This window comes from Yarrowia lipolytica, chromosome 1E, assembly GCF_001761485.1.
Source record: "Yarrowia lipolytica chromosome 1E, complete sequence".
Classification (NCBI taxonomy): domain Eukaryota; kingdom Fungi; phylum Ascomycota; class Dipodascomycetes; order Dipodascales; genus Yarrowia; species Yarrowia lipolytica.
The window spans coordinates 3,326,888-3,350,075 of NC_090774.1; the positions used below are offsets into that span (position 1 = coordinate 3,326,888).

General features: G+C 46.7%; 10 protein-coding genes across 10 annotated transcripts; 6 read left to right on the forward strand and 4 right to left on the reverse strand.

The window, feature by feature from the left end:
- Positions 1–909: 909 nt before the first annotated feature.
- On the forward strand, positions 910–1,156 carry YALI1_E33278g (uncharacterized protein; the record flags this gene model as incomplete). The annotated part of the gene is made up of 2 exons (XM_504497.3): positions 910–1,082; positions 1,129–1,156. The coding sequence occupies 2 exons, from the start codon at positions 910–912 to the stop codon at positions 1,154–1,156; spliced, it is 201 nt and encodes a 66-aa protein (XP_504497.3).
- Positions 1,157–1,636: 480 nt separating this feature from the next.
- On the forward strand, positions 1,637–2,983 carry YALI1_E33285g (uncharacterized protein; the record flags this gene model as incomplete). The annotated part of the gene is made up of 1 exon (XM_068283145.1): positions 1,637–2,983. The coding sequence occupies one exon, from the start codon at positions 1,637–1,639 to the stop codon at positions 2,981–2,983; it is 1,347 nt and encodes a 448-aa protein (XP_068139246.1).
- A 345-nt stretch (positions 2,984–3,328) lies between these two features.
- On the forward strand, positions 3,329–4,162 carry YALI1_E33302g (uncharacterized protein; the record flags this gene model as incomplete). The annotated part of the gene is made up of 1 exon (XM_504498.3): positions 3,329–4,162. One exon carries the CDS (start codon positions 3,329–3,331, stop codon positions 4,160–4,162), a length of 834 nt encoding a protein of 277 aa, XP_504498.3.
- Positions 4,163–6,494: 2,332 nt separating this feature from the next.
- YALI1_E33336g (uncharacterized protein) lies at positions 6,495–6,755 on the reverse strand (the record flags this gene model as incomplete). The annotated part of the gene is made up of 1 exon (XM_002143050.1): positions 6,495–6,755. The coding sequence occupies one exon, from the start codon at positions 6,753–6,755 to the stop codon at positions 6,495–6,497; it is 261 nt and encodes an 86-aa protein (XP_002143086.1).
- Positions 6,756–6,878: 123 nt separating this feature from the next.
- On the forward strand, positions 6,879–7,237 carry YALI1_E33337g (uncharacterized protein; the record flags this gene model as incomplete). The annotated part of the gene is made up of 2 exons (XM_068283146.1): positions 6,879–7,041; positions 7,089–7,237. 2 exons carry the CDS (start codon positions 6,879–6,881, stop codon positions 7,235–7,237), a joined length of 312 nt encoding a protein of 103 aa, XP_068139247.1.
- A 2,223-nt stretch (positions 7,238–9,460) lies between these two features.
- YALI1_E33372g (uncharacterized protein) lies at positions 9,461–10,333 on the reverse strand (the record flags this gene model as incomplete). The annotated part of the gene is made up of 1 exon (XM_504499.3): positions 9,461–10,333. The coding sequence occupies one exon, from the start codon at positions 10,331–10,333 to the stop codon at positions 9,461–9,463; it is 873 nt and encodes a 290-aa protein (XP_504499.1).
- A 1,480-nt stretch (positions 10,334–11,813) lies between these two features.
- On the reverse strand, positions 11,814–13,184 carry YALI1_E33400g (uncharacterized protein; the record flags this gene model as incomplete). The annotated part of the gene is made up of 1 exon (XM_504500.3): positions 11,814–13,184. One exon carries the CDS (start codon positions 13,182–13,184, stop codon positions 11,814–11,816), a length of 1,371 nt encoding a protein of 456 aa, XP_504500.3.
- A 2,064-nt stretch (positions 13,185–15,248) lies between these two features.
- On the forward strand, positions 15,249–16,685 carry YALI1_E33421g (uncharacterized protein; the record flags this gene model as incomplete). Its single annotated transcript, XM_504501.3, has 1 exon — positions 15,249–16,685. One exon carries the CDS (start codon positions 15,249–15,251, stop codon positions 16,683–16,685), a length of 1,437 nt encoding a protein of 478 aa, XP_504501.1.
- Positions 16,686–18,068: 1,383 nt separating this feature from the next.
- Positions 18,069–19,004, reverse strand: YALI1_E33459g (uncharacterized protein; the record flags this gene model as incomplete). The annotated part of the gene is made up of 1 exon (XM_504502.3): positions 18,069–19,004. The coding sequence occupies one exon, from the start codon at positions 19,002–19,004 to the stop codon at positions 18,069–18,071; it is 936 nt and encodes a 311-aa protein (XP_504502.3).
- Positions 19,005–21,662: 2,658 nt separating this feature from the next.
- On the forward strand, positions 21,663–23,042 carry YALI1_E33485g (uncharacterized protein; the record flags this gene model as incomplete). The annotated part of the gene is made up of 1 exon (XM_504503.1): positions 21,663–23,042. The coding sequence occupies one exon, from the start codon at positions 21,663–21,665 to the stop codon at positions 23,040–23,042; it is 1,380 nt and encodes a 459-aa protein (XP_504503.1).
- Between the last annotated feature and the right edge of the window lie 146 nt (positions 23,043–23,188).

A 23,188-nucleotide genomic window follows, 5' to 3' on the forward strand; every position in this document is an offset into this window, starting at 1 on the left:
AGGCCCGAATAAACTATTGTAAGGTCAGGGTTGTTCAGATTTGCAGCTAGAGAGCAAGAAATATCGGCCACTTATTAACCACAGGTTATGAGTTTCTTGCAGCTCCTGCCTGTTCGATCCCCATAACTGTGGATATTATTCACTACTTGTAGCTCTGTTTAGATAATAGCTGATGAAGATGGTGGCGATATTTACAGAAAAATCGACTTTGGAAAAAACAACAACACGCAGGCGACTCCACATGCTGCTTCGATATACTGACCTCCGCCTACCTTCCCTTCACATGAATGATAAAAAACTCGTTCGGAGTTTAGCTCTAAAAGCGAAAGTGCGGAGAATGTGGGAACAGGATACAACTATAGAATGATAAAGTGATAGAAAAAGAGCTACTGAAACGAATAATGCGGGCATAGAAATAGCTTCAGAGCCTCACGTAACTTGTGTTTAGTTTGGCCTCTCCTAATACCTCAATCATCGCTCGCTATTAGCTCTCAGATGCCAATAATAATAAGACGCAGTAGATCGCCTAAGCAAGTTTAAACGGAATGTGTTGAGGCTATTTCAGTGTGGAGGAGTTATAAAGTGCAAAGAAGGGGGAGGAAGGATGTTTGAGTTGCCGGAAGGCATTCAATATATAGGAAATTCTGTTAAGAAAGAATCTCTTCCAAGCCCCAACCGTTGGCGCCCATCAATGGTGTGTTTAATAAACCCCGCTGACAACCGCATCCATGCATTCCCCGGAGTTAATATCTCACCTCCTGATATCTAGATGCAGCTTCGAAAGCTAAAGTGGCTACATTCACTACAGACCACAGGCAGTAAGCATCCGACACACAAGTGCACCTGTCTATAACCCCCACAATTTCTTCTCTTGTTGCACACCAACACCAACACCACAGAAACACAACAATGGCGATCCCCCACTTGGAGTGTCTGCAGAAATGCGTCCACGAGCTCCATGCCCTGTTGCATCAGCACTACCACGAGTTCCAGGCTTCTCCGGTCGCTTACCTTCATTCGAAGCACGACTGCGTGAGGGCTGAGGTAATTGAGCATTTCCAGAATGCCACTACCTATGAAAAGTGAGAATAAGCGAAGGATGAGACTGTTTGAGTACTACTAACCCAGATTTCGAGATGCGGTATTTATTGTGTGAGTATACACGGTCCCATTGAGAATCAAAACGACACAAGTAAAAGGCGATCTTACAGAGATACCATTGACGCCATGACACTCACGACGTTTTACCCATGAGATCTTGGAGCAATTATTCACAGAGGCTTCTCTTGGCCGTACATCCGACCGTCCGACCGGGAGCACACGGACATGATATCAGTCATCATATGTTAGCTACGACATACAATTAACAGCTACTCGCTGTTCATGTGATTTGATCTGGAAACGATGAGCTAGAGCAACCCAGCCATGTATATACTAACTCAGCGTCATTCTCACAGCCCTTGGCAACTTCCTTTCTTTTATTCACACCATCTTTGCTGATGGACTTCAAAACACATTCCGTTTCCATGCCAGAAAAGTGACCAAAAAGATTCTCGACATTCCCTTCATCAAGGCTAAGATTGACAAGGAGACAGGGGTTGTGATTGAGAAGATCCAGAACGACATTATCGTCCGAATGCCCGGCACCCAAATCTTTGGGACTCTCCCTGCTGAAGGTATGACCAACACAGAGGTCATCACTGAGATGTCTAAGTACCACGATATGAAGCGAACCTTCTGGGAAAAGGGTCGTGTAAGTGGAGCTGTCTACCACGGAGGTAAGGAGCTCACAGACCTGCAATCCGAGGCATTCTCCCAGTTCACAGTGGCGAACCAGCTTCATCCCGATGTCTTCCCGGGTGTCCGAAAGATGGAGTCTGAGGTTGTTGCTATGGTTCTGGCTCTTTTCCATGGCCCTGAGGGCTCTTGCGGAACCTCTACATCTGGAGGTACCGAGTCTCTCCTGCTGACTTCTCTGGCCGCCAAGATGAAGGCCTACAACGAGCGAGGCGTCACACATCCCGAGATTATTGCTCCTATCACTGTGCATGCCGGCTTTGACAAGGCTGCCTACTACTTTGGAATGAAGCTGCGACATGCCCCCGTCGATCCGAAGACTATGAAGGTTGATCTGAAGGCTGTGCGACGAATGGTTACCAGAAACACCGTTCTGCTAGTCGGATCTGCCCCCAACTTCCCCCATGGTATTATCGATGACATCGAGGGCCTCTCTGATATCGCTCTCAAGCACAAAATCCCCCTGCATGTGGATGCTTGTCTGGGCTCCTTTATCGTCCCTTACCTTGAGAGAGCTGGCTTCGACAAGATCCTGTTCGATTTTCGAGTCCCTGGTGTCACTTCCATCTCATGTGACACCCACAAGTACGGATTTGCCCCCAAGGGATCTTCTATCATCATGTACAGAACACCCGAGCTTCGACATTACCAGTACTTTGTTGCACCCGACTGGACCGGAGGTATCTACGGCTCTCCCACTCTTGCTGGCTCTCGTCCTGGAGCCATCATGGTCGGATGCTGGGCCACCATGCTATCTGTCGGAGACAACGGATACTTGGAGTCTTGTAAGGAGATTGTCGGAGCTGCCCGAAAGTTTCGAAAAGCTGTGGACGAGGAGATTCCTGACCTCCAGATCATTGGAGATCCTCGAGCATCTGTTATCGCCTTCGGTTCTGACTCTGTCAACATCTACGATCTATCTGATGCCATGAGCAAGAAGGGATGGCACTTGTCGACTCTGCAGAACCCCCCAGCTGCCCACGTAGCGTTCACCAAGCCTGCTGTGGCTGCTGTAGACGATCTGGTTTCTGATCTCAAGAGCTGCATTATCGAAATGAAGAAGGCCGGCAATACCAAGGTGGAGGATGGAACGGCTGCTTTCTACGGTGTGGCTGGTTCCATCAAGACCGCTGGAGTTGCTGACCGGCTTGTGTGCGGTTTCCTTGATGGTCTATACAAGCTATAGATACTTCTCGGTATCATTCTAGTTTTCTTGAAGATGATATATGTATTAGTATGATGAATGAGCATTTACTCGAGTTGTAATTTGTATCCCTGTAATCTACTGTCTTTCCCCAACTCTATTTTGTCCCACCTCCTTATGATGATGACCGAGCTTATTTCCCTCATCCAACATCATGTCGCTGCTGAAAGAGAAACATATCAAGTATATCCAGACGTTGGACGATCATACCGACAGCCTCGCCTACTGGCTGACGGAGCATTTACGGCTGAGTGAGTATATTTGAGCTGCATTTTCGCCTCACCTAACACAGATGGTCTCTACTGGGGTCTGAATGCCCTTGATCTGATGCATGCCAGAGAGGCTCTTCCTCGTGAAGACGTGATCAAATTTGTGCTAAACTGCCAAAAACCGAATGGAGGGTTCGGAGCCGCGCCAAATCACGACGCCCACATCACTTTCACGCTTTCGGCTGTTCAAATTCTTCTGATTGAGGATGCTCTCGACAAGATTGATGCCGACCAGATTGCAGACTACATTGTCTCGCTGCACAATCAGGAGACGGGTGAGGTCTCGGGTGATGAATACGGCGAGGTGGATACTCGGTTCCTGTACATTGCTCTCAACTGCTTGTCTATCCTGGGAAAGTTGGATAGACTGAACGTGGAAGCTATGGCCAAATGGATAGCTGCTTGCCAGAATCTTGATGGTGGCTTTGGAATGGTTCCCGGAGCAGAGAGTCATGCTGCTCAGGCCTTCACATGCATTGGAGCTCTCACTATAGCCGGAAAGCTGGATCTGATAGATGGGGATTTGGCCTGTTGGTGGCTCAGTGAACGGCAACTGCCAGAGGGAGGACTCAATGGTCGACCGGAGAAACTGCCGGACGTGTGTTACTCGTGGTGGGTGCTGTCTTGTCTGGCCATGATGAAGAAGCTGCATTGGATCAACCGAGACAAACTACGAGATTTCATTTTGAAAGCTCAAGACGAAGATGATGGAGGTATTGCTGATCGAGAGGGTGACGTGGCCGACGTATTTCACACGAATTTTGGCCTCTGTGGCTTGTCACTGCTGGGTACAGATGGTCTGGATCAAGTGAACCCTGTCTACTGTCTTCCCCAGAAGGTTATGCATAGAGTCAAGCAGGATCCTTGGAACGGTAAGGATTTGAGCAAGTAAGGGCTGGGATATGAATGAATTATGAGACATCAGCATTGCATAAGTGTAAAACCGAAGGCGCGAAGCCATTACAGTAGTATCGTATCTCAGATTGAGATTCAAGCACAGATTGACCTCCATTGCCAGATACAGATTATTATCCGCCGGAATCGTATGATTAAAATCATTGCCAGTGTCATAGTAGCATCCTGATTGTATGAAGGAACTCGTATCATCAGATCACTACTGTATCTCGCAAGATATCAGACATAGTCAGGTAACATTATCTGACTTACCGGAGCACTTCGTGAGCAACACATCCGATATCGTAAGATCTATGACGTTACTGTAACAAAATGGTACGATCGACTCATTTTTGTACCACTGTTGGCCGAACACGTGATGTTGGAAGGGTTGATATAGCATCATCCTTCCTATACCCGGTCACTCTCATGTCATTATATTGTACATCTGATTTACCGGTTCTTTGTCTCCATGTGGCAGTTGTGATAGACCAAGAGAGCTGCAGCTACATACAATAGCTCATTGGCTCATTGGCCTTCTGTATAATTCCAGAACCATTTCTGTAATGCAGGTTCATATGTTGCTCCTGATGTATTTGTTAAAGGAAGTCGAACGACTGGAACGCAGGATTAATATGCGTGGAAATAGGTACAGTATCAACAAGCGGACTCTGTAGATTGTATCCACCCATCTTGATATACTAGATGTACCCACTCATATCCATAGTAACACTGGCCATCGCCAAGAGGACCTTTCCACGTCGTATTCTTAATAGATTTCTTTTTGTTACTATTTATCTGCTGTCCCGTAACTCACCACTGCAGAGAATCGTCTGGATGCATATCTGTGCAGCAGGGCAGATGAACATGATGTATGGGTAGATGGCTGCAGAGCCATTTCGGGAAACGGCCCGTGCCACATGCATGTGGCTGGTGTTAGGAGCTATGCGGCTACATCCGAGTTATTCGTTTCGCACTCTTCCCGTTTCGAACTGTGTGGTTATCCGAGAAAAAGCACGCTTGGCAAAACTCCATCGTTTTGTTTTACAGTTACACTCTACAAGTAGTGCGATATTAGTGGTCTTATCTGTAGGTTAACCTTGAAAGTGGCCTGTTCTGGGACACTTATTCATGATAAAGTGGAGAAGTGGAGAAGTGGGGAAGAGGAATTAAGCTCCTTATATTTTACCAAACTGTCGTCAAGATAAGTCCCGGCCATCTTGATGGTTCTACTTCTACGAGTACTGTACCTTTACTTGTAAGTGTGTACTTGTGAATGAAGAGAGAGAAGTAGAGCAGTGCGTGACAACCAGTATGCTCTTGAAGAACAACTTTTGGTAATGCCAGAACATGTACAAATAGTATCTGATTTGTAAGGGGGATTTTTGTCCATACCATATACTGTAGCTACAAGTACTGTAATTCCAATACAACTACTTGTAGTGATAATTATATGAAACATGTGAGTTCTTCAAGACAAGTCTCCACGCAAATCAATAGTACTGTACTGAAATCGTGGAGAAAAACGGAAGGACTACAAGTATACAGTAACTAAGTATCATTAAGAAGTCCATATATTCAACTACAGTACGTACCGTACAGTAATAACTTGCAACAGTCGTTTGTGGGCATTTTCTTGCCTCCACAAATTCAGCAGAACTCTAACCGATATAAGCTACAATTAACCTCAGCATTTTGTGCTCACGAAACGGCCAGAATAACGGTCCGAATTGACCGTGGTTTTGTGAGGTGATAGATTGGAAGAGTAAAAGACACGTGACCACACGACACGCATGCATCTCTGGAGTTATTCGAGCAAACCTGGCTTTTTGTCCCAGTCCCAACTTACTGTAGCCAGATACTTTAATTGTGGATGTACAGTAGTTACATAGTAGGTATAGCCCAAAACGGACTGGTGAGATTGAGTGGAAGACAATTTCTTACTGTACAGTAGAAGTTCTACATATACTGCAACCATAGCCTCCTCAATTAAGGATTACAGAAACTAGTTTTTTTCGTAATAATTTTATTGCTAGAATGCAAAACATGTCAGAAGAAGAAAAACCGACACGTTTATAAATATAGTGATAAAGGATCCAAGGTAGAGAAGAATCAAAAGAGAAACAAGACAGGGCAGTAGCCATTGAGAACCAATGTAGACAAGCAGATGGAGTAAAAGAGTCACGTTTTTGTAAGATTCCAGAGTTCTGTGTATATCAATGGGTTGTGCTGGCTGCAACGTCGAATGTCGTAGTTCTCTGAATTGATAGCTTCTCCGAGGGTTGATTATCAAGTGCAAAATGATTTGTTGTTTGATGTAGTTGAGCATTTTAAGCAGACTCAGGCTTCTTGTTCATGAATCGAGGGTCAAAAGTGGAGTGACCAAAGGACTGGTAGATACCGGCCTGCTTGTCAAACTTGACTCGCTTGTAGGCGTAGACACCAAAAGCCCAGCCCAGAACGGGGGTAAGCCATAGAGCAAGGGTCTTGAGGTTACCAGCAGTTCGCACAAAATCTCGTCCGTGGGGGAGGTAAGAGACGGAGTGCTTAATGAAGGGGTTGATGGCGAGCTGGGGTCGAGAGGGCTGCATTGTGGTTTTGTTTTAAGTGATTGGGAAGATCAGGTGATGTTGTTTAATGGGGAGATATACTAGCCACATTCGGCTTCCTATTTATACCTGAGAGTGACCACGAGGTATGGTTGACATGGCCTGATGTCGCACACAAGGTTTCTTTGTCTAGACACTAGCCACCGGATTCCAGCCACCCGGGTTGCATTGCACACGCATGCTTACTTCCGTGTGCCGGGGAGGGCCACGCTGTGCCACAGGCTGAGTCTAAACCAAAAAGCTAGAATGAGAAAATTGTGGCGCAACTGTGGCTAGAAAAGTTAGCCGTTGAAATAGACTAAAAACGGCAACTAGGCACATTGAAATCAATTGTTCACCTGTGTCTAGGAACAAGAATTAAATACAGGGACACACATGCTTGCATACATACAGTGCAGACAACATCCCTTTTCCCCACTTCTTACACATCTCTACAGACACACAGACACCGCCTTTGTAAATAAAGTTGTCTCCACGCAGATAGCCACAATGGGCTCATGTTGCCGCATAAAACATTGCGCCATTGAAGATGGTGTCATGTCCAACATGGTACGTCGTACGATGATTAAGGGGCCTATGAGACGACATTTTTTTCGGTAAGAATACGGCGGTAGGACAATCGTCACTCGAATTGCTTCCAATATCGCTAGGCTGCTTTGGTGTCCTTTGCTGAGTTTTCTTTTGCTGAGTTTGGATTGCTTTTGCTCTCTCCCAGTCTTGCAATGTAAGGTAATGTAAACAGCGGTTTTGTGTACAAGTACGATACTGTAGTTTCTTTTGCTGATTCGCACTCAGTGTGTGACACAAAGGGTTTGGATTTGTGGGTGATTTGTTATGGTCGGTTTGCTGTAGAATGTCGAGAGGTTGCTCTTAGATTAGTGTAGCTAATCTCGCAACATGTTTGAACGAGAGGGTGTAGTTCGTCTCTGTGTTGACTATCGTATCCGCTGCTGTGTTGTTAACCTCAACTGCCGCCTTCGTGTATCTTATCTCACCATGATCCTATCTCTCTCTCTAGCCACTAGCCACAAGCGTTGGTATGGCAACCCCCCCCAGTTATATATGAGAAAAAAAGAGGCAAGTGGCTGGTTCGGGTTTGGGAGACACAAGGAAAGATGCCGCATCAGTTTGATTAGGGTGAGTAGACAAGAATTTCAAAGTGTTCCTGTTCTTTCTGGCGGTTCTTCAAACATTTCCACTAACGACTACTCCTGCAACTGCATCTTGTAACTTGCTACAGTACCACTCCGGACACCACCACCACCCGGCACAACGGGACTAAAGATCAAACCAGAGCATTTCCAGAACACCAGCCTCCCCTCCAGGTATTCTGTAACTGCATTCCAATCCTCACTGAGTGCAAATGGCGTGACACAAGCCACTTCCCCGCGTACTAGCCACACATCCTGAGCCACAGTCTCCTCAACCTTGTCCGTCGCTTGACTTTGTTTTTTTCCCGACAGAAACAAAAGGAATGTGCAATTTACAAGTATTTGTAACAGAAACATGCAAAACAGTTGCCACTGGGCGAACAGGTGCATTGTGGGTGTCCGCCAATGTGCCGCGGTGTGTCTTGTAAGCTTCGTTGTAGTGCTATACGGGCTGACCTCTACCTGTAAGAGTGGTACCTCTACCAATTCTTATTCGCTATATAAAAAGACATACTGTACTAAGCCTACAACTGACATTTGCTGCAATAATATCGTCCCAGTATAGACCCCTTATTTTTTTTAAATCCATCTCGCCTTTGGCTCAAACTCCTGTCTATCTTTGTCTCACCGGAACCTGACGCTGACTTCCGATTCAAGCTGCGAGTCTACTGTAGAACACGGCTCTGAAAAGTGTAAGCACTGCCACAATGATGTGCCTTTTGAATGACTGTTCACGTGAACTTCTGTTTGAGCTGGTGTCTGTCCACCAAAATTCCTGCAGTAGGCTTTGGTGAGCAATACGAACATCACCATGTTGCACCATTCACACATTGATCTTACAAATAGTTACATACTATAGAGCCGAAATAGATATTTCTACAATGGGGTTGATAGCCCACAATCATCAAAGTGATACGGCGCCCGAAGCGTAGAACCCTACCTACGTCAGCCCTTAATCGCAGACAATACAAATCTAACCCGGAGGGGTATACAGGTACCTACACTGGGTTGACAAACTCCATTCTTATGGACTGTTCGTCAGAAGTCATCAAATGAAACAACAAGAAAACATGCTATTGGTACTTAATCACACCACTCTTTCAGCAATGTAGTTATGTCAAGGTCTACGCCATCCATTTCCTTCTCAAAGGTACTAATCTTCTATAAATAGGTGATTGAACAAAAGAAACACCTACTTGTAGTAGCAATCCATGGAATCTCATCCATATGCGTCTTCTCTGACGATCAGTTATGATAGACGGTGGTGGGCTAGGTGGAGATAATGCTTTTAGGGAAGGACCCTCAGAGGCTAGAAGCTGTTGCTATATCAATATGACACAGTAGTTAGTCTTGCAAACACACCCAAATATCCCTTCGACATCACCAACGCTGCCGTATTTACAGTCTCAGTTAACACTTCTTCATAATGGTGTAAATTCTATGTTGAGTCGTGTAGTCCAATTCTATCTGGATGGTGTCCTATCATCACGCTGATAGACTGCCACCCACTCCCTTAGTCCATCCAACCTACTCACACTAACCCAGGAGCCGCATGGTCATCTCAACAGCGGCAAAAGTACCAGCTGAAGCAGGAATAGCTCGCAGAAGTGTGGGAGATAGTCCTCTGAACAGGCCAGCAACTCCGTCTGTCTTCAGAGTCTGTCTCAGCGCATCTAGAGCTCCCTTGTACTTGGGATGGGTGAACGAGTCGCTCTGGACCTTGGACTTGATAACATCCAGAGGGTAACAAGACAGCCACAGAACTTGGCCAGCCAGGGCACCACAAGAAAGCAGCTGCCAAGCAGGCAGGTTCTTTCTCTCGGTGTGGGTTCGCTCACAAACTTGCTTTATAAGGAACTCGAACGACAAAAACCACATTCCGTATCCCTGGGCCTCCCGCAAAAGGGTCACTCCAACTCCTCTATAGATACCCTTGAGCCCATAGTGTCCATATACCTGATTGAACATGCCAATGACGCCCTGATGCGTAGTGGACTTGGTGGTTTGTGCCAAAATACGCAACTGCTCAATGGGAGAAGCCACAATGGTGTTCACCACACCAGCAGAGGCTCCGGACAGATAGATCTGAGGATAGGTCAGATCGAAGACATTGTCGGACTTCTTACCATCCAGGCGCAGAAAGAACCGCTTGGCCTCGTGGAAAGTGTAGAATTGAATCGATACACACGCTCCAACTCCAAAAAGAGGTCCACTGGTACCTCTGTAAAACGCGAGTGGCCCTTCCGTAGCCAAAGTTTTGGTAAATGCTTCGAGAGGAGTCTTGTATTGACCAGTTTGGATACGCACCTTGACCAGATCAAACGGCTGCCCGATCAGCACCTGGGCTGCTCCTCCAACAAAGCCTGCTGTGATGTCTTTCAGTTTGCGAGTGATTGAGTCATCCGACATGGTTGATGTGATGAGTTGTTATGCTGAAAATGATCTATTGAAGATTTGCAGATGCTTTCAGAAAGCTCCCACCGCGAATTGTCGTTGTAAACGTCAGATCCACGAAACCCACACAAAAATGGAACAGGCCTTATCATGCATCATGCATTGCAGAATATCACGTGATTTGACGAATGAAAGTGTAGTTGGGGAACGTGCAAACAGATGGATAACGGACTTGTGAGAATATTTTTTTCTTCACAAAATCATATCAATTGGTAATGTAGTAAGCATGATGTTTTAATTAGCCTATTCCAAGCATTATTGAATCTAACATTCAGCGATTGTCTTCTCTCTTGGTCGTGGAGGCTAATAAGAGGTGCAGTGGAAGAATGGTGAGAACGTTGTCTAAGCAATACTTGTACTAATACAACACATTGGACGAAGTGTAGCAGATCACTTGAAAGTTCTCTTTGTGTATGAGTTCAATATAAAGTGATTACTTGTAGTTTGTACATAGACCCCTTGATACGACGAACCCGTTACGTAAGCCTCTCTATAGCAGAGAGAGACCATGCGCACGAGACACTTTTCGATACCTGCAGGCATATACCACGGTTCTGACACAAACATCTACTGGTACCCGTTGTCTCATAATAGTGCCAAGCAGTTCAAGACAACAATTTACTTCTACATTGTGTCCCTCGACAATGGCTTCTCCAACCGGTGCAGGTTTGTTGGTTACTCCGGATGAGCGGTGATCACCGATGACGGTGAATATCCCCAGTGTGTGGGTATAATCGGGTGCCGAAGTGGCTACTCCGGATGAGCGATGGTCACTGTTAACAGTGATTGTCCCCGACAGGCGGGTACCACTAAGCGAGGTGGATGCAGTGTCGAAGACTTTGGAAATACTCGCCAAGAAACCGCCAACGACATAGACCCCATCCTCGGGAGCTGACACTTGATGTCATATTTCCTTTCTACGATTGTACTCTGAACGCTCCCAGACAGCAGGCGGATGGCCGTGAGCTTGGCTTATAGAGACAGCGGTGGTGACACCAGTTAGATACTGCAACGCAACTTCGTCATTATTCTCATGCAAAAACATCTCCTTCTTTTGGCAAACATGTCTCTTCTCCGTAGCGTTTTGCAAGAGACGAGACACTTGTCCAAACCCAGGTAGAGCCACTCCGTACCAGCGTCACAAGTAAAGCAATAAGCAGAAATGAATTGAAACAACATATTGTAAACTACAAGTACGTATGTACTGTATGTACAGTAGTGACAGACAACACGCCGATAGTCTACTCTACACTATAGATAACGACAGCGGGAGTTTGAGCTTGTCACTTAGATTTCCTCAGAAGCCTATAGAGAAATGTAAGACAATGATAACTGGGCAAGGACTCAGTGCAAATACAACAACCATACAATATATTAATGTCATGTAATGTACCGATAATGTACCGGATGTGGTGGTAGTCGTTCCACTCTGGACTTACTCATACTTGATGTCTCCAATTCTATCTAGGATAGAAGGGGCTCGCTGATAAGGATCCAGGTCCCACCACTGCGATCTGAGCTTCTGAGTGACGACCTTTCGGTCGGCCAGTACCTGTTTCTCTTCCTCGGGAGTAACAGCCTTAATCCAGGCCACAGTGTTCTGCTCCATCTCCTCGTACAGCTTGAGACGGTCATTCTCCAGCTTCTTTCGCGTCTCAGAGTCCTCAGTCTTGGCAGCCTCTCCCTCTTTGGGCTCCACATAGACATACTGGTAGGGATCTGTACCGCCCATATCCTTGGGGATGTTGCTGATATCGATGAACTTTTCAACATCCTTGGTGTTACTTGTAAAGTGGATTTTTTTGGCGATAACGGGATCCAGCCAGGGCTTGATGATCTTCCAGATACCGGAAAAGACCCAGGGGGCTCGGTGGACCAGCAGAACTCCCAGACACTCGGGGTAATGGGCCTCGAAACACTGAATAACAAACTTGACAGCATTGTAGTCCATGTTAGACAGACCAAAGCCCTTCATATCGAACACCACGGTAGCGGAGTCCACGGGTTCATGCAGCATCAGACGAGTAGTCTCACATACATGGACAGTGAACTTCTCAATGGTTTCTTGGGTCTGCAGCTTGGGGTTATGGTTGACAGGTCGAGCGTGGACCACAGGTCGTCCCTCCTTGTCGTTTCCGTGGATAAAGCACTTTTTGGATCGGAACTGGAGCAGAAACTCGTCGTCTCCGTCCCGAAGAGCTCCGGCCTCTCCCCAAAGCTCAGTCTCGGCCACCTTGCCGTCAAACACCCGCCAGTGAAACGTCCTGGCCATCATTGCCAGCGCCTTACCCACATCCCATTTTCGGGCTCTCAAGAACCGCAGAAGCAAGTTGTCGGGAGAATCTCCGTGGACCATATCCCAAAAGGCCAGACGCAGCTGCTCAATGGACATGGTCTTTCGAACCTCGGCAAAGGCAGCCAGATCTAGCGCGCTCACATCATCAATGGGGGTGCCGTGCTTGGCGGCAGCCACCTTGCCGGCCTCAAAGTCCATTTCCTGCACAGCTCGAGTCACCTCCTTGAGGTTCTCGTCATCCAGAGCTCCAATAGCAGCCATCAGATGGGCCCACATGTCTTTGAGCTGGGCTGTCTGCTCGGGCGTGAGATTGCCCATTCGTCCTGGAAGAGCGGCCACCATAATCGTGTCGTTGGTGATGTCGTTGGTGGTGTTGAAGGAGAGTGAAGAACTGCTACTCATACTTATACATGCACAATGTCTGTGATTAGCTCGGTTGTTAGAGCTAAATGGCGGGGAGGCTACTGAAAGACGTGTTTGGGAGGCAGAGGGGGGTACCCACGGGTACATATAGTTCCGCAATGGGTTTGTGTCACAAGATCCACTTCTGTGTCACTTTTATTTATCCTTTACCTCCTGTCACGCGCGTGTCACGGGCCCTTCTCATCGCTGTCACGCAAGCATCCATCATAACGAATTATACTCGATGCACATACGTGACACTACCAATACAATAGGTGAAGGGGGAGACGCACCCCTGTACTCGCTAGCACAAGACAACAAACTACTGTAGTCGTGTGGACTGATTGGGTAACTGAAGAGTATCTCCATCAAATACTCCGCCATTTTTCGCAGTTAATAGAATTTTATTCGATTTTATACCCCATTCTTAGATTCTATTGCAACGCAATCTAAAAGGCAACAAGGAGGAGGCGGAGGATTCTGCAGGACTCAACACTAGAAAAAATGTGCCGAAAAAAGCGCAAGGACTCGGAATGGCCAAAAATATCAAAAAAAACTTCCATTTTGAGCGGAGAAAGTGAGAAATCAATGCTATATTGCCCGGTGAACCCCCTCAAACACCCTCAATATGGTTGCTGAAGATGGCCGATCTACGCTATGTTTCTCAAAGTTAACCTGTCTCACCCCGTGTGGGGTAGACGTTAGTTCCTGATGAGCTGAGGGGTTCCATGTGATAGGAGATGATAGTGTAGCTGAATAGAAACGATTTGCTCCGAGGCTTTTTGATGACTTAATTGACCCCGATTGTTGCACATTTTCCCATCGACTTTCAAATATCCGAGCATCAACACACAAGGTTCCATGTCGGAGCTCACTTACAGTAGAAACCATGTATTGTACCTGTTCGAGTTCCCCCATCTGCCATAAGTCCACGGACGGTTCGAAATGCTTTTTCAGGCGCTCCTACCATTTCTTGTATCCCTTAACCGTTTAAACGATAGGGTCAGATGCGAAGGGAGGGGTTGGAGTTGTACAATGATTTTCGGTTTATTTATCGAGAAATATTTAACATATGTTACGTAATAATCGATATAAATTCATTGGAGAAGAGACCTAAGATGTATTTGGTCTTTTCACGTAAGAGAAGACGCTATCATTTCCCACAACTCAACATTAACCCGAAACACATCCTGACTAGAGAAACAGTCGTTCGTTGGGTGCTACACATCAGCTACAAGTAGGTGCTATAGTCTGTAACAGAACTGCATGGTTGTACCTCGGTAGGGGGGTTATTTTCAGTATTGTGCGATGATACCCAGTTAAAGGTGAGGATCTGCTCAGTTGTTTTCGGAGTGGGTGGCAAATGTGTGATCAAGGTTGACTTTGAGTGGCGTGTTAGGATTGTGACTGTGACCGATACAGAAGAGATCAGAGTCTCATAAATTGACAGGAACGCCCTCCACGCCCCAAGTCCACAAACTCTAGTCCCAACAAAGTTCCTGATAATGTGCCTCATTATTGAATCCTAGACTTACCCAAAATATCCATAACGATGTTTGCCACAGCCTGTATAAAGAGGGGTCTTATTAACACATTCTGGAATGCTATTAAAATATCATTGAGTCTGTTATATCCCCGTCGATCCAATTGCGCCAATGGACGTGTGTTGGTGTCTTCTCATAATCGATGTGTGAGCTGCAAGGTGTCAGACACACAAGACCTTAGAGGAGGAAGTGGAGAATAATGCAGCTTTTGCCCTGAAATCCGATAAAAATAACAAAGCTATCTAAAGGCCCCAATATCAGCTTCTTTTGTGCTCAAATACGTTCTCGAGTGGGAGGATTCATCTCTCAATTCGTACGGACCGGTACTTTGAACGTCCCGTATGTACTGAACTCTAAGAAACATACGGGTTCTTGAAGTTTTATCAGCCCGGAAATATATCATCCCCCCAGAAGGTGCAATAACAATACTATACAAAAAACGATTGTAGATACAGATATTCACACTCACACAATTCAAACGACACTTGTGTCACTTCCCTACCTACCCCCCTTCATCTTTTGTACACTCCATCTTTTAGCCCCTCCACTTACCACTCTCACCTTATCGAAGCCTAATTTCCGCAATTATTAGGCTGTCTGAGGCTCCACCTCCTCGTACCATACAACTATGGATAGCGACTACGGAATCCAGTCAATTTTGTCGGACGACGAGCAAGACGCCTGGGACGAAATTGACGCTCCTTTTCTCGAGCGGCCCAGCTCCTCCGGTCTGGTGATGCCTGCGATTTCCTCCGACGGCTCCGTAGTGTCTAGTCGAGAGATAATGAGCAAGGGAGACGGCTTTCTGAACGGTGATTTCCCAATGCCAAAATTTGCGCAGTTATGGAACAAATCCGGGTGTTTGTGTATAGAGCCGCTCTGTGGTTGTGACAAGGTGAGGGAAAAGGTGGAGGCTCATCTTGGCAATATGACTGAGAAGCAGAGGGGATACGTGGTTGTCTTCGAGGTCGAGCCTGAAGCTGCCCAGCTGGCCAAGATGGCAGTGTTAAGGAACTGGAAAGGAGACGAGAAAGTCTTCATGTTTTTGGATACCAAATTCGAGCTTTCCAAGAAGATGCGAGATGGTATTAATGAGGTGGAAAGAGTGGAACTGGTTGTTTTGGGTGGTGAAGAGAAGAAGGCAGATGGTGATATTACCATTGATGCGAAACCGGCACATGGTACAAAGAGAATGAGCGCCGACGCAGTATCCTCCTTCCTCAAAATTCTCTTTTCTATTGGGATTGTGTTCGTTCTGTTCAACCCTCAGAAGCAAACCAGTCCCTCTTTCTCAGCCTCCAATACCACCTTCTATGGTCCTCCGCAGCCTGTGACCCCGTTTAAGTATGAGATTCCAGACTCCATGATATTTCCATCTTGCTATTACTTGGACAAGCCAGAGGTCCACGTCACCGCTCCTTCCCATCAGAACAGTTTAAGCATAGAAACAGTCTTCAACTTTCTTTCTGAGGGCTTTCAGCGACTATGGAACGGTATCCTGAGCATACCGTCTTTGCTGAGTCGACTTTTGGGACTTGATAAAGATGTGTTTGAGACCAACAGTGAACGAACGTTGAGGAAGATTGGGCTCGACATGGATCTATTGGTTGAACTAATGGACGAAATTCTTGAGGAGCAGACTGAGCAATCTCTTCACGATGCCCTCTATGTCTGGAACAAGATGGGCTCCGACATAGCTGAGCCCCTCAAGCGCCTGAAGTACGACGAGAAGACAACTTCTGCCAACTTTCTGTCAATCATAAAGCTTGAGAGGAGATTGAAGGTAGTAGGGGAGAAGCTGGCTACAACTAAGAGAGAGGTTAGTGCAATGAGAGATCGTGAGAAGGGAGGGGCACGAGAGAAAGCAAGAGGAGGTGAGATTGCTCGTCCACGTGAGAAGATCAATTCTCATCCGATTGTTGGCGCACGTGAAAATCCTGATGTTCTAAATATGTCTCCATTACCCACTGACTACATGAACCGAATGGAATACCGCGACCGACAGGGCCATGGGCGACGAGGAAGGAAGAGAGAGAGAGAGAGGGGAGGACCGAGGCGCTCATAGGAAAGGAGGCAGAGAGGAGATTTGATACTTGAAGGAGTGAATTATCTATTGTGGTTTATCCAGTGTTATTTATTATAATATCGAGTACAGTGTACTGGTAGTGCGTAGTTGAGCACATATGGTACAGTAGGTATTGCAAAACGCTTGAGGTCAAGGCTTGTAGAGTGTTCCGAGAGGGTTTGGTTCAATTACCAAGCCGCATATACAGTCTACACTTGAAGCATAGCTCTTTTACCATACGAGTATGTACTGTACTGTACAGAAAAACAACAACAACTAGCTATAGTATGATTAATTACCTCTACTTGTAGTAGTCTCGTTGTTTTCTGCAGTATGACTTTCTCGGCTTGGACAAAGCTCGTACCAATTATAAGATGCAGCATTGGAAAAACAAAACATAATAACAATCACCACCTCCACCCAATATGCTCGTTGATCTCCCTTCACGTTGTCCAGTCACATTCCCAGTGTAGATCACGTCAATGATGGCAGCCGGGTGATTGTCTGCCGCGGTTTTCACATCTTGACACAGAATCAAAAACCATCTATAAAGTACAGTACGAGTACATAGCCTAACATCAAGGCACTATCTAAGACGCCCTCTCCCACGATCCCGGTCCTAAAACCCTACTGATTATCGTTATGATCGACACAACAAGAGTTCTCCGTGGCCTCGGGCGTATCGTTCGACAAATGCACGATGCAGAGCTCTTTCACGGCTAACTCCTGTAGATCGCTCCCAAAAACAATGAAAGCTCCGGAATGCGACAGTTCATATGGCACCCAAGAGAAAAAGTGTTACCACAAGAGAAACCCACACCATGTGAGTTGATCTGGTGGGTGACTCTGTGAACAAATGCTCAAGAGTACAAAAACCACACACGATTGTTCTCTTACAAGTATGTAAATGAAAACAATAGACACAATTAGATCATGGGCGCTTCTAGCGATACACAGATCACCTTTCAAGTGTGGGCTGTATGAGCTTTACTGCTTAGAGGGATAGTTACTAAGCCTGTACAGTATGTAGGCAAGCACACCTGTAGCTGCAGTATATACTCGTACTTGTAGGAGGGTATCCAGTGCACCGCCCTTGAAGATCCTGTCGAAAATGTGATCAAGCATGAGTGGGTAGCAACTGCTCCTTACACTCGATTGCTTACATCCAAAACCGGTTCTTAGTGTAAGTGAAGCCATGGCAAGTGTACCATGGTGATTAAATAAATTAAATGTTATGTAATGTGTTAGACTGGTTTGTCATAAATCGCCAGTCCGGTGTATAATTGTGTTGTGTGCTGTTGTCATCATTAACTTGTCGTGATATCATCATTATGCGATACTCTCAGAGCATCATACTGTACAGTACTTGTCGCACCTTGCTCTCTAGATCAGAGCAACCACAACGCCTGCAATTGCGACCAAGCCAGTCAGTCGCACGTTGTACAGTCTGGATCCGCTGCCGTTTTGTTGCGAGGGCTTGGGTTTCTCGATGGTAGTGGGCTGTCCGTTACCACCTCCAGTGGCATAGACTGTAACTGTGCTTCGAGCGCTGATGGAAGTAGACTGGCCCGGTGGTCCAACGACAACAGTGGTAACTTCGCCCGAGTTTCCTCCCGAGTTACCATTGGAGCCGGAGTTGGTTCCAGAGTTGCTGGATCCTCCAGAGCTGCCTCCAGAGCTGCCTCCAGAGCTGCCTCCAGCTGCTCCACCCGCATTGCCCCCAGAGTTTCCCCCAGAGTTGGAACTAGAACTAGGAGCTGCACTGGCAGCACTAGTGCTCGGCGCAGCACTTGAGGCGGCGGTCGCATCGAGACCCAAGGAAGAGGCCAGCTGCATCACCTGCGAAGTTGCTGCCGCCCATTCACTGCTGTGTTCAGGGGTGAGGGTGGGTAGAGCGACTGTGACTGCGTTGATGATGAGAGCGAGATTGTTTGCCACATTAGACTTGGCCTCGGGCACGTTGTAGTGAGTCAGCACGTTCTTAAAGCCCTCGGAGGCCTTCGAGAAGTCAGGCGAGCCCTCAAAGGCACTTAGAGTGGCAGTGGCCATAGATAGCAGCTCGGGGAAATTCGACGAGTCGACACCGTTCGCGGCCAGGGATCCGAAACTGCCAATCAGGTTCTGCACGTCAGTGTTGGCGCTGACAATGTCGACCACACTTTGGATCTCGGAGGTGGCCTGCTGGTCAGACACGTCGTTGTCTGTTTTGGCTGAGACAATACCAGCCACGACATTTTGGGCGATGGAGGCGACCAGAGGGTTGTTCTGGGCGTGCACGAGCGTCAGCAGCGCAGCTAGGGTGAAGGTCGAATGTTTCATTGTGGTCCAGATTCTTCTCCTGTTGGTGTTCCAGGCCTATGGCTATATATGTTTACTACATCCAACCTACGCTTGAATACGGTTTGCGACTTTGTTGGCTGTGGGCAAACTCTAAGTGCTCCACCACAAAGTCAATTTTCCAACTGATGATGTCGAGCCAAATAGGAGAACGGAAAAGGGAGGTTGTGGCTGTGTATAGTTAGAGAGGTGGGTTATGTACAACTGGCCAGGAGACCAAATAACACAGTCAAAACAACGCACACAATCAATAAGTAGTACGTCCCTGTGAAACCCACTAAGGTCTCATCAATCCCAACTCATACCAGGAACACTGCACTATTACTGTCAGAGACTACTTGCATGCACCTAAGCGATATCACAGGTATGAGTTAGTGAGGGGTCATGTATGGTATTGGGGACACAAAGCAAATTATATTAACGGGCGTTACCTTTCTGAAACTATACCCTGCCTCTAAGCCTCTGTTCGTACAATACTACACTATAGCACTTGTATGAGTATTCGTACTGCACTTCATTGGTTGTTTGCCACCCCTGACGTCAAGACTCACCCCCACTATACACTATACTCCCCGCATCGGGGCCTGTTACATGTGGTGAGACAGTGGGGCGAGTTAAGTGGGGAAGTGGGTATTATTGATGTTATCAATTTCACAGGATAACTATTGAGGCGCATCCTTCCACTCAGATGGTCTCCAATCTCTTGTTGATTGCCCACTAATCCCGTTGATCGTATACCCCCCCCCCCCCCCCCCACCTCAACCTCACTCCACTCTATATACAGCACTCCAATTTTTTTGGCTTTTAGACAGCTGCACCTGGGACTAAACTCTATTTGGAACGGGCCACTGACGTAAAAACTGCCTGAGCAGAGATCGTCATTACTGGTCTGACCGGGAAAGCAGGATGGTAAAGTGCAGAAACAGATACGGGGGTCCACCAGGCGACCCTGTCAAGTCCGATTTATCACAAATGCCGCCCTCTTTCCTTACTCAAACATCTACATTCCAACAACCATACCCCCGTAGCAGGGTGCATAAACCCCCTGGAGAAAATAAAAGCGGGAATTTGACAGAGCTCTGAACGACTTGTGGGAGAACTGGATATAGAAGTTTGTATGTACGAACCAACCAGACACTGGCTATGGGCAGTGCTTTGGGAAACCTGCAACAAGACTCTATCAGTTTAAACTGTCGATGGCAATATTGCTATTGAGTATACTATTTGTATACGCTCCATCATATATATAAAAGACGTCTTACAGGGTGTCCTGCACACTTTGCGACCTACGTATATCAGAAAAATGCTCACACAAGTAGCAACTACTTAACAAAGCAATATGCCTACAAGCCGTATTTGTGCCCCCGGCGCACCTGTCCAATATCACTTCCATTTACGTCCAAGCAAGACCAAGTCAAAAGTTCGCAAGTTTCGATGTCGATCCGTGCATTTTGTGGGGAAGCTGCGGGGATTTCGGTGGATCAAAAGACAGCCAGCGATGTGACACAGCGAGACGTTTAATTTTGACGTAAGAGGGCGTGAGTGACTGTGTTCAGTATCACTGTAGCAACTCTATGCCAGTCCACTGTATACTGCGAACACATCTAGCGTACAGTATTGGTATCTCTATACAGTGCCATCAATATCGCCAACAACCACATTCTCTACACACCGACTACCCGGTCCAGGAATAAGTACATTGCATTTGTAGTACACTCTGAGACACCAGTAAAACGGTTTGGAAGGTTTCCCACTTGGCCTTGCTTCTAGCGTGCTTCAAGTCATCTGAGTGGATCTAATCGGGGCTCGGAGCTCCCTCTCAATCTTATGACCTATCTTCCGCAGTCTTTCACTCAGCCCTTCATGAGTTCCACTACTTAACCCCAGTTACCATGCCTCTGTATACGATATGTGGAGAGGCAGAGAGTACAAATACTATAGAAATGGATGTTCTTGCACGTTGGTCTGGTTTGACTACTTGCACGCCAGCAATGGAACACATCTGAAGAACTTGTACATACCTCTACTGTAGCTCTATGAAGGTTTTCAGATTCGCTGAGAGATACTAGAACAACGCCAGTGGTATCATACCCATATGGTATACAAAAAAGTCTGGTACCATCTTAATCCTCTTTATCTCCTCTTTCCAATGATACTACTTATACCGCCAAAATCCCACCATGTCTCTTGCGTATATCACAATTATAGATTCCCAAAATATATCAGAGACACCTAGAACAGAAGTAAAAGTATTTATACCGCTCCACACCCCTTCACCTAGTAATTATCTTCTCTCCTCAATATCATCAATACACCCCTAAAACACGCCGACTTTATACCCCCTTCATATCAACTCATGTATGAAAGCGTAAACGTGTTATTAAAGCTTCTCCTACAATAAAGCCGAATCAATCGTGTTTGAGACTTCTAAAAGAGACCAAACCAGCCCGCAGAAGCAGTATATCACGTGATACCTCATATCTTCACGTGCATGCAACCGCGACCCCCTTTTAAACCCCCCATCTCCCCCTTATCGAACCCTAACCACCTCATCTCATCATGCACTTCGCTTAACACAAGCTGCGCGCTTGGCGCTAATTTCGAGTTTCAATATATCTACCAGCACAGACAGATCACGACATGTCGGATCAAAATCACGTCGAGCTGGAAAGCTTGGCAGAATCGGACGACTACCAGGTTGAAAGCGACAACGACGATGGCGGACACGTTACCCAGACGTTACTGGGCAACAATCCCGGGTTAGCCGAGGTCACGGCTGAATCTGAGAAGTCCAACATGAAAATGGCATTTATGAACATGGCCAACTCGATTATCGGCGCCGGAATCATCGGCCAGCCCTACGCCGTGCATGAGAGTGGTCTTATTGCGGGAATCCTGCTACTGGTTGGTCTGACGTTCCTGATCGACTGGACGATTCGACTCATCGTGGTCAACGCCAAGTTGTCAGGTACAGACACGTATCAAGCCACCTGCCGCAAATGTTTTGGTAAGACCGGTCTCATTGCCATCTCTCTGGCCCAGGGCTGCTTTGCATTTGGTGGATCGATCGCGTTCTGTGTCATTATCGGAGACACTATTCCGCATGTTCTGGGAGCACTTTTCCCGTCTCTTCTGGGTGGTGAGGACTCGGGACCTTCGATCCTCGTCAACAGACAGTTTATTATTGTTATTTGCACGTGTCTGATCTCTTATCCGTTGGCTCTGAACAGAAATATTGCCCATTTGGCCAAGGCCTCGGCTTTGGCTTTGGTATCCATGCTGGTCATTGTCATTCTTGTGATTGTCCGAGGACCCCAGCTTGCTCCTGAGTACAAGGGCACTTTTGATGGACACGCTCTGAGTATCAGCCCGGGACTGTTTCAGGGAGTGTCAGTCATCTCTTTCGCCTTTGTCTGTCACCACAACTCTCTGCTGATCTACGACTCTCTGAAACGACCTACTATGGATAGATTCGCTACAGTTACCCACTGGTCTACCGGAGTCTCCATGGTGGCTTGTCTGGCCATGGGAGTGGGTGGGTTCGTCATTTTCGTCGACAAGACCAAGGGAAACGTTCTCAACAACTTCCCAGCCTCTGATGTCATGGCCAACGTTGCGCGATTCTGTTTTGGCTTCAACATGCTCACCACCCTGCCTCTGGAGATCTTCGTTTGCAGAGAAGTCTTCACTACATACTTTTGGCCTGGCGATGAGTTCAAGTGGATTAGACACATTGTTACTACCACGGTGATGATGCTCACCGCCATGTGTGTTGCTCTGATCACCTGTAACCTGGGTGTTATTCTAGAACTCGTCGGAGCTACCTCAGCTTGCGTCATGGCATATATCCTGCCTCCCCTGTGCTATTTGAAGCTGACCAAGAACAAGAGTCTAAAACAGAAGGCTCCTTACTATCTGGTGGCAGGATTTGGAGTGCTAGTCATGCTCTTCTCCACCATCCAATCACTGCTGAAGATTGTGAATGGAGAGGAAGAGGGCAGTCATTGTGACGTGAACTAGTCCTAATATGACCAATTATTGTCCCCTACGGGTACTTGCACTGCACGACCACTCAAAACATCCAAAACAAACCAATCAGACCTAACCATATATCCGCCGTCTGATCACATACAGACAACACCAAAATCACTAAAATAGTCAATATC